Source organism: Ochotona curzoniae, unplaced genomic scaffold (genome assembly GCF_017591425.1).
Source record: "Ochotona curzoniae isolate NIBS_2020 unplaced genomic scaffold, NIBS_Ocur_1.0 contig_2861, whole genome shotgun sequence".
Classification (NCBI taxonomy): Eukaryota; Metazoa; Chordata; class Mammalia; order Lagomorpha; family Ochotonidae; genus Ochotona; species Ochotona curzoniae.
In genome coordinates this window covers 2,035,386-2,044,638 of record NW_024465620.1, presented here as the reverse complement: position 1 = coordinate 2,044,638, position 9,253 = coordinate 2,035,386, and the positions used below count along the sequence as shown (strand labels likewise).

The window sequence follows — 9,253 nt, the reverse complement described above, 5'->3', positions numbered from 1 at the left end:
CAGGTGGGGAGCGGAGGGGAGACCGGGCCGGCACCCTGAAACCGCTGCGGGGCGGCCGGCTCCCCGGTGAGCGCCTGCCCCAGGCCCACCCACCCACCCGGCAGGACGGGGTCTGCGGTGGTCCCCAGGGCCACCGTGGGTGGCGCCCTCCCCGGTGACCCTCCCAGCTCCGCTGCCCGCAGGGCCGCCCTTGGCTGCAGGGAGGGCGCTGGGGCCGCGGGGCGTCATCGGGGAGGCTGCAGAGTGACAGAGGCAGGGACTTGGGGAAGGCCACCCACCCCCCGCACGTGGGCACGCGGGGCTGGGCAGGTCCATGCTGTGTGCTTTACCCCCGAGCCGCCGTCCTGGGGACCCTGGCCCGCCTGCCCACACCGCGCGCCAGGCTCCTTCCAGCGCCCATCCTGGTTGCCATGGAAACACTGCGGCGAGGACCAGGTGGCGGCTGGGGGCAGGGAGCCGCTGCCGCAGCCTCCTCCATTTCCGGTGCCAGGCCCGCGGGCGGCCGGGGGCACTCGGGGACTCCCTGGCCCGGGCAGGCGGGGAAGGGGGAAGGGGTGTGTGCTGTGCGCGGGGAGAATGGGCTGCACCAAGTCAAGGTGACCTGCAGGATGGGGCCTGGGGGAGGGGCCGGCCCCGGCAGAGCTGGGACGCCGGAGTCCCTGTCGTCCTTGGGGAGACGCGGGCTGGACCGGGCCTCCCCTGCAGGAGGACAGGCAGATCTGCGGCCTGACCAGCTGAGGGCCCGGAGTCCCGTCCGGCTCCCCTCCTCACCCCCACCAGGATGCAGTTTCCATGGCAACCTGGCCAGAAAGGGGGCAGGGGACTGCAGTGGAAATTTCCACTTCAGAGAACTGGCAGGGTGCATTGCAAGGCACAGGGCGGTGTGGGTTGGGGGCAGCCTTGCAGGGCCCTGGACCCCAGGTCACCCTCACAGGGCCCTCTGCCCCCGGAGGAGAGAGAATGGGAGGCGTCTCACCCCCATCTGCCCCGCTCTGCTGTGCAAGGGGAGGTTCGAGAGGCCCAAGGGTGCAAGGTCCAAAAGGCCGGCACAAGGCCCAGCTGCGGTCAGTCGGAGCTCAGGGGACTCCAGGACATGGCACCAAACGTGGTTTCACGGAGGATAGGCGTGGTGGGCTACGGCTGCCTCGGTGAGTCCCCAGTGACGGTGGCGGCTTCCACCCACACCAGCCCTGTCCCTGGGAGTGCCCGTGGCTGCCGACCCCACTCCCTGGCTCTCCTGACCACCTGTCTCCCTCCCCAGGACAATCCCTCGTCTCTAACCTGCTGACTCAGGGCCCCGAGCTGGGCCTAGAACTCGTTTTTGTCTGGAATCGGGACCCAGGACGCATGGCGGGGCACGTGCCACCTGCCCTCCAACTCCCAGACCTGGCCGCCCTTGAGGAAAGGTTGGGGGGAGGCTGGGCATGGGGGGCGGGAGCCCTGTGACCTCAGGCCAGTCCCTCCCCCTTGCTAGGGGTGACAGACCCAAAGGCACAAGGGGCCAGGCCCTGGCCGCTCTGTCCCTCTCCCAGACATCCTGACCTCGTGGTAGAAGTGGCCCACCCCAAAATAATCCAGGACTGGGGGCCCCAGATCCTGCGCCACGCCAATCTCCTGGTGAGCACCACCTCTCGGGTCCCCCAGCCCGTCCCGAGCGGCCTCTCGGCCCTGACCAGCGCCCTCCGCAGGTGGGCTCGCCCTCGGCCCTGGCCGACCGGAGCACGGAGCAGCAGCTCCTGGAGGCCGCCCGGCGCTGGGAGCATGCCGTGTTCGTGGCCCGGGGGGCCCTGTGGGGATGCGAGGACATCATGCGCCTGGACGCAGGCGGGGGCCTCCAGGTGAGGGGCCCCTGGCTGCCCAGGGCCGGGTGGGGGACTGGGAGGACGAGACCCCGGGGCCCCTGACCGCGGCGCCTGCTCCCAGAGCCTGCGCGTCACCATGGCCACACACCCGGACGCCTTCCGGCTGGAGGGGCCGCTGGCCGCCGTCCAGACCGCCGGGCCTCGCACGGTGCTCTACGAAGGCCCGGTCCGGGGCCTGTGCCCTTTCGCCCCTCGCAACTCCAACACCATGGCGGCCGCGGCGCTGGCCGCCCCCAGCCTGGGCTTCGACGGCGTGACCGGTGTGCTGGTGGCCGACCTCAGGTGCGCGGGGCGGGGGGCTGCACGGAGCTGCATGGGGCGGGGGGCTGCACGGGGCGGGGGGCTGCACGGGGCTGCACGGGGCGGGGGGCTGCACGGGGCATGGGGCTGCGCGAGGCCCGGCTGACCACCCGGCTGCGTCTCGCAGCCTCGCCGACAGGCACGTGGTGGACGTGGAGCTGCGCGGGCCCCCGGGCCCCACCGGCCGCCGCTTCGCCGTGCACACGCGCAGGGAGAACCCCGCCGAGCCGGGCGCCGTCACGGGCTCCGCAACCATAGCCGCCTTCTGGCGCAGCCTCCGGGGTGCGGGCGCCCCTCCGCACTGCGCCCTCTGCCCTGCACCCTGTGCCCTCCGCCCTCCACCCTGAGCCCTGTGCCCTTCGCCCTCCACCCTGAGCCATCCGCCCTCCACCCTCCACCCTGCCCCCTGAGCCCTGCGCTCTCCGCCCTGCACCCTCCACTCTGTGCCCTCCGCCCTCCGCCCTGCACCCTCTGCCCTGCACCCTGAGCCCTGCGCTCTGCCCTGCACCCTCCGCCTTGCGCCCTCCGCCCTCCGCCCTGCAACCGCGTGGCCAGTCGCCGTCCCCTTCTCGGGGTGCAGCTCCTCCAGCCCGGCCTGCCCTCTCGTCCCCCCGCAGGATGCAGCCAGCTGCCCTCCCGACCCGGAATCCATCTCTGCTGAGACGCTCCGGCCTCGCGGTCCCAGGGTCCCGGCCCCGCCCCTCCGGCAGAACACGCCCCTCCCATACAGGCCCCGCCCCTCCGGCAGAACACGCCCCTCCCATACAGGCCCCGCCCTCCCGGTCAGCCACGCCCCTCCCGCACATGCCCCGGCCCGCCCCTCGGGCAGGACACGCCTCTCCCGCAAGGCCCTGCCCTCTCTGTCAGCACCGCCCCGGCCGGCCACGCCCCTCCCGGCCAGCACCACCCCAGGCTGGCCACGCCCCTTCCCGCACAGGCCCCGCCCCACCCACAGATCCCGCCCGGCCCGGCTCTCCCAGGATTCCTCTCCTGTCTCAGTAAAGATCCTCCCTCCCGGCCTCGCTGGGCCTCTCACGTCCCAGGATTCCCTTCTGTGACGTCACGCCCGGACACCGCGCATGACGTCATCGTGGCGGGCGGGCACACACTAGGGCGAGGCGGGCGTGGAAGCTCTCGCGAGACCCGACCGCGGGATCTTCCGAGCGCCATGGGGCGTGGTTGTAAATGAGCACTTCCGGAGTGATGGCCCGGACCTACGCGGAAGTGGGGCCGCGCGCTGTCTGGGGCCGACGGCGGACTTCCGGATATGAGCGTCCCGCGGGGGCCGCCGGGAGTCGTAGTCCGGCAGCGCCGGCGTCGCTGGGAGCTGTAGTCCCGTCACGGCGGAGCTGTTCGGCCTGCGCTCCGAGCTCCGCGCCGCCGCCCAGGGGGATGCGGGAGGCCCTGGTCCCGGGAACCGCGAAGCAGGCGGGGTGAGGGGCGCGGGACGCCTCGGGGAGGGCTCCGGTTGCTCGGTCATAGGGACAGAGTCGCTTAGAGACTGGGGAGGGGGCCCGGTTGCCAAGTGACCAGAGGAGGGAACCAGGTGAAATGGCGGGCCAGGGGAGTCTTATGTTGCTAGGCAACCAGAAGACACCCTCGTTACCTAGAAACGGGGGAGGAGGTCTTCTCTGCTGCTACGTGATCAGCAGAATTGGTTGCTTAGTGGAGGGGTCCTCTGTTGCTAAGTAACCAGGGATAGGGTCGGGCAGCCAGGATGACAGGGAGCCTTTGGCTTGACAGGGGTGGGCTCGGGGGTCACTGTGAGCAGGCCTGGGGCCCAGGTCCTCTCAGGGTGGAATCGGGGGTCACCGTGAGCAGGGCTCGGGGGTCACTGTGAGCAGGCCTGGGGCCCAGGTCCTCTCAGGGTGGAATCGGGGGTCACTGTGAGCAGGGCTCGGGGGTCACTGTGAGCAGGCTAGGGCCCAGGTCCTCCCAGCTGACCCCACCCAGTTGCACGAGCAGCCCCAGAGGCCATCACCCCTCACGCCCGTCTCCCCTGACATCTGTCTCCCCACTGCTGGCCCCCAGGAGGAGCCCAGGACGGCATGTCCCAGGCGCCCGGAGCTGGGCCGAGCCCGCCTGCCGTGTACCACGAGCGCCAGCGCCTGGAGCTCTGCGCCGTGCACGCACTCAACAACGTGCTGCAGCAGCAGCTCTTCAGCCAGGAGGCTGCGGATGACATCTGCAAGAGGTGACCGCTCCGAGGCCAGCGGGACCCGGAGGGACCCTCCCCACAGCACACTCCCACACACACACTCCTCCGGACTGCAGACACACCCTTGTCACTCCAGCCACCTGCTGTCTGTCCTGAGTCCTCCCAGCTCTTTCACATAGTCCTGGGGCTCTGTGCACCCGGCACGCCCCGTCCCGCTCCGTCCCGCTCCCCTCCTGCACACGGCAGCACCCGGCTGGAGGCCTGAGGCTGTCCCCTCCCCGCGTGCCCCCCAGGGGACAAGGCCGAGGGTGTTCACACAGAGCCCCAGCTAGCTCAGGCCGACAGGCGTGGGCGCTGGGTGCGCAGAAGGACTTGGGGGAGGGTTAGGGCAGCAGACATCCCTCAGGAAGCGCCACCCTAGATGTTTCCCGAAGGACAGGGGTGGGGAATGGTGGTGAGCAGGGGTTTTAGAACAGGAGGCCAGGGAGGGCAGTGCAGCCTAGGGGGACAGAGGGCAGGGGACAGGGCAGTGTAGCCTGGGTGGCAGGGACAGGGAGGGCAGTGCAGCCTGGGGGAGGTCAAGGGGTCAGGGGAGGGCAGTGCAGCCTGGGGGAGGTCAAGGGGTCAGGGGAGGGCAGTGCAGCCTGGGGGGGACAGGGGCAAGATGAAGATGAGGCAAGGCGGGTGTGTTGGGGCTGGAAGAGGGGGCTCTCTCCGGGGTCCCCAACTTGGGCACTCCTCTCCGCAGGCTGGCCCCGGACTCCCGGCTGAACCCGCACCGCAGCCTCCTGGGCACTGGCAACTATGACGTCAACGTCATCATGGCTGCCCTGCAGGGCCTGGGCCTGGCCGCCGTGTGGTGGGACAGGAGGCGGTAGGCGCACGCGTGGGCTCGGACGGGAGGGCAGGAGGGGCTGGTGCGCGGGGACACGGGCCTGGCCGAGCTGGCCGCTGGCGCCGGGAGGGCGTCGGACGGGCAAGGAGCGGGAGAGGCGGTCGGGCCGGCCGGGTGGGCAGCGTGTGGTGGACACTGGCCAGGCGGCCAGGGGGGCCCGGGTGGCGGGGGCTGCGCGGGTGGCGGGCCGTCCGCTGAGCCCCTGCCGTCCACAGGCCGCTGGCCCAGCTGGCCCTGCCCCAGGTGCTGGGCCTCATCCTGAACCTGCCCTCGCCCGTCTCTCTGGGGCTGCTGACGCTGCCGCTGCGCCGGCGCCACTGGGTGGCACTGCGCCAGGTGGACGGCATCTACTACAACCTGGACTCGAAGCTGCGGGCGCCCCAGGCCCTGGGGGACGAGGACGGCGTCAGGTGAGCCGGGCTGCCGTCCCGGGAGCAGGGTGCTGCCCTCCAGGGTGCCTGGGCCTCAGCCAGCGCCCCGCTCCCTCCCCAGGGCCTTTCTGGAAGCCTCGCTGGCCCGGGGCCTGTGCGAGGTGCTGCTGGTGGTGACCAAGGAGGTGGAGGAGAAGGGCTGCTGGCTGCGGACCGGCTGACCGCGCCTGCCGTGCACCCACAGCCGCCAAGTGCCAGGGAGGGCCCGCGCACCCTGGGGAGGCCCGACCCCTTTCCCCGCCCCCAAGCCGATGCTGCCTCAATAAATGTGAGATTTGCTGCTGGCCTGGCCTGCGTCGCGCCGAGCCTTGCACCCCAAAGTCACCCTTGGTGCTGTCACCGCCCTCTGCTCCCCCCACACACCCTTCTCCCTAGGGTGCAGTCGGTGGGGGTAAGAGTTTATTCCCCCACTTCCGGGTCCGCTGATTGTCAGGTAGGCGGAAGCCGGGGAAGGAGGGTCTCCAGGGAGAGGGGCTCACGTGAGCCGGCACTCACAGATGGCCGGCCCAGCCGCCCTGAAGGAGGGGAGGGTGCTCCAGGTGCAAGGGCCCCGGGGCCGCGCTGAGCACGCCTGAAACGCTGGCGGGGAGCGTGCAAGCTGAGGCCTGGCCGACCCTGGCCCCAGCTCCCAGGTAACCATGGAGACACACCAGGCTCCCAGGCCGAGGTGCCAGCCTCAGGAGGGTCTCCTGGTAACAGAGGAATGGAGGAATGCCAAGGGTGGAGGGGGGACGCAGGCCACGGGGTACAGGGCCGGGGGGACGCAGGCCACGGGGTACAGGGCCGGGGGACGCAGGCCACAGGGTACAGGGCCGGGGGACGCAGGCCACGGGGTCCAGGGCTGTTGTGGGGGGCAGAGCAGACTGGGAGGGTTGGGGGTCTAAGCTGGGAGCACCAGGTGAGCTGAGGGCAGCGGGCTGAGAGGGGGAGGCAGCACTTCCGGGGATCTGCTGTGAGCCAGGGATCCCCCCAAACACAGATGGGTCTGGGGGCCGCAGCACTGAGGACAGAGGGAGGGGCGCAAGCTGGACATGTGGGCAGTGGTGACCTGGCTGGGGACGGGGGCCCACCCTGAGGCCCCCACTGTCCCCCACTTCAGGTGTGGGGGACCCAGGAGACCAGCAGCGCAGGGAGAGGCAGGAGAGGCCGCCCCACGGACACCGGGGGAGGACACGGACCCGGGGTGGAGCTGCACCCCTCTTCCTGCCAGCCCCTCCCCCTCATTGCCCTCTGGGGTTCCCCCTGCGTGTCCAACAAGCTGGTTTATCGAGGCGGGGGACCCTGGTTTCACCCCTCCTCTGTGTCCCGCGCCCCTCCCCCCGCTGCCTGCAGGCCCGTGGGCCTGGCCCGTGTCGCCCACCCCTCCCGGCCGCTGACAGCTGTGTCTATTCTGGGCCTGAGTGTGGGGCCCTGGCCCAGGTGCTCCCTCAGCTGTGGCCATATAAGGTCTGCAGGGCCCAGCGTGGCAGCCCCTCCCCCAAGACCCGCCCACAGTGCACAGGTGCTGGCTGATTGGGGTGTTAGGGGGTGTCAACCCTGGCCCCCCGTGTCTCAAGGGGCTGTGGAAACCAAGAGTGTCTAGCCATGCTGCTCAGGGTCGGGTATCGGGACTCAGGGTCACCCAGGGGCTGCCATCCCACGGCAGCTGTGGCGCCCAGCTGTCTCTAGCCCTGTGACAGCTGATGCCCAATTTAGCTCACGCTGGCTCCAACTAGATAAGGGGCAAGGGGGCGGTCCTGGTGCAGGCGGCACTTAAATTGCGGGTGCCTGTACTGAGGGCAGAGAGCACCAATGCAGGTGAGAGGGGCCTCAGCCATGCGACCACCGGTGGCCCCCCAAGGCTTCCGGGACAGCGGCCACCTATCCCAGAGGGGACTTGGACCCATGGCAGAGGCTTGCCCCCGAACCCCTGTCGCCATAACCCACGGCGTCTGCTTCCGCCATACCTTCTCCTCTTCCTTCTCCTCTTCCTCGCTGTACCCCATCTGTATGTCCCATCGCCTCCCCATCTCCTCCTGCCCTCACCTCTCTGTCCCCCATCTCTCTACTCCATCTCCTCCTGCCCTCACCTCCTCTCTGTCCCCCATCTCTCTACTCCATCTCCTCCTGCCCTCACCTCTCTGTCCCCCATCTCTCTACTCCATCTCCTCCTGCCCTCACCTCCTCTCTGTCCCCCATCTCTCTACTCCATCTCCTCCTGCCCTCACCTCCTCTCTGTTCCCCATCTCTCTACTCCATCTCCTCCTGCCCTCACCTCCTCTCTGTCCCCCATCTCTCTACTCCATCTCCTCCTGCCCTCTCCTCTCTGTCCCCCATCTCTCTACTCCATCTCCTCCTGCCCTCACCTCTCTGTCCCCCATCTCTCTACTCCAACTCCTCCTGCCCTCACCTCTCTGTCCCCCATCTCTCTACTCCATCTCCTCCTGCCCTCACCTCCTCTCTGTCCCCCATCTCTCTACTCCATCTCCTCCTGCCCTCACCTCCTCTCTGTCCCCCATCTCTCCATCTCCTCCTGCCCTCACCTCTCTGTCCCCCATCTCTCTACTCCATCTCCTCCTGCCCTCACCTCCTCTCTGTCCCCCATCTCTCTACTCCATCTCCTCCTGCCCTCACCTCCTCTCTGTCCCCCATCTCTCCATCTCCTCCTGCCCTCACCTCTCTGTCCCCCATCTCTCCATCTCCTCCTGCCCTCACCTCCTCTCTGTCCCCCATCTCTCTACTCCATCTCCTCCTGCCCTCACCTCCTCTCTGTCCCCCATCTCTCTACTCCATCTCCTCCTGCCCTCACCTCCTCTCTGTCCCCCATCTCTCTACTCCATCTCCTCCTGCCCTCACCTCCTCTCTGTCCCCCATCTCTCTACTCCATCTCCTCCTGCCCTCACCTCCTCTCTGTCCCCCATCTCTCTACTCCATCTCCTCCTGCCCTCACCTCCTCTCTGTCCCCCATCTCTCTACTCCATCTCCTCCTGCCCTCACCTCCTCTCTGTCCCCCATCTCTCTACTCCATCTCCTCCTGCCCTCACCTCCTCTCTGTTCCCCATCTCTCTACTCCATCTCCTCCTGCCCTCACCTCTCTGTCCCCCATCTCTCTACTCCATCTCCCCCTGCCCTCACCTCTCTGTCCCCCATCTCTCTACTCCATCTCCTCCTGCCCTCACCTCTCTGTCCCCCATCTCTCCATCTCCTCCTGCCCTCACCTCCTCTCTGTCCCCCATCTCTCTACTCCATCTCCTCCTGCCCTCACCTCTCTGTCCCCCATCTCTCTACTCCATCTCCTCCTGCCCTCACCTCCTCTCTGTCCCCCATCTCTCTACTCCATCTCCTCCTGCCCTCACCTCTCTGTCCCCCATCTCTCTACTCCATCTCCTCCTGCCCTCACCTCCTCTCTGTCCCCCATCTCTCTACTCCATCTCCTCCTGCCCTCACCTGCTCTGTCCCCCATCTCTCTACTCCATCTCCTCCTGCCCTCACCTCCTCTCTGTCCCCCATCTCTCTACTCCATCTCCTCCTGCCCTCACCTCTCTGTCCCCCATCTCTCTACTCCATCTCCTCCTGCCCTCACCTCTCTGTCCCCAGCTCCTCCTTTATCTGTCGTCTACCCTTCCTC

At 68.8% G+C, this 9,253-nt stretch overlaps 2 protein-coding genes across 2 annotated transcripts; both read left to right on the top strand.

The window, feature by feature from the left end:
• The first annotated feature begins 929 nt into the window (after nt 1–929).
• ASPDH (aspartate dehydrogenase domain containing) lies at nt 930–2,823 on the top strand. The gene is made up of 7 exons (XM_040978330.1): nt 930–1,148; nt 1,262–1,406; nt 1,533–1,617; nt 1,689–1,838; nt 1,924–2,144; nt 2,290–2,444; nt 2,780–2,823. Exons 1-7 carry the CDS (start codon nt 1,094–1,096, stop codon nt 2,821–2,823), a joined length of 855 nt encoding a protein of 284 aa, XP_040834264.1. The 5' UTR covers nt 930–1,093.
• Nucleotides 2,824–3,448: 625 nt separating this feature from the next.
• On the top strand, nt 3,449–5,913 carry JOSD2 (Josephin domain containing 2). Its single transcript, XM_040978329.1, has 5 exons — nt 3,449–3,595; nt 4,194–4,356; nt 5,069–5,194; nt 5,431–5,625; nt 5,708–5,913. Exons 2-5 carry the CDS (start codon nt 4,211–4,213, stop codon nt 5,805–5,807), a joined length of 567 nt encoding a protein of 188 aa, XP_040834263.1. The 5' UTR covers nt 3,449–3,595; nt 4,194–4,210; the 3' UTR covers nt 5,808–5,913.
• Nucleotides 5,914–9,253: the final 3,340 nt, after the last annotated feature.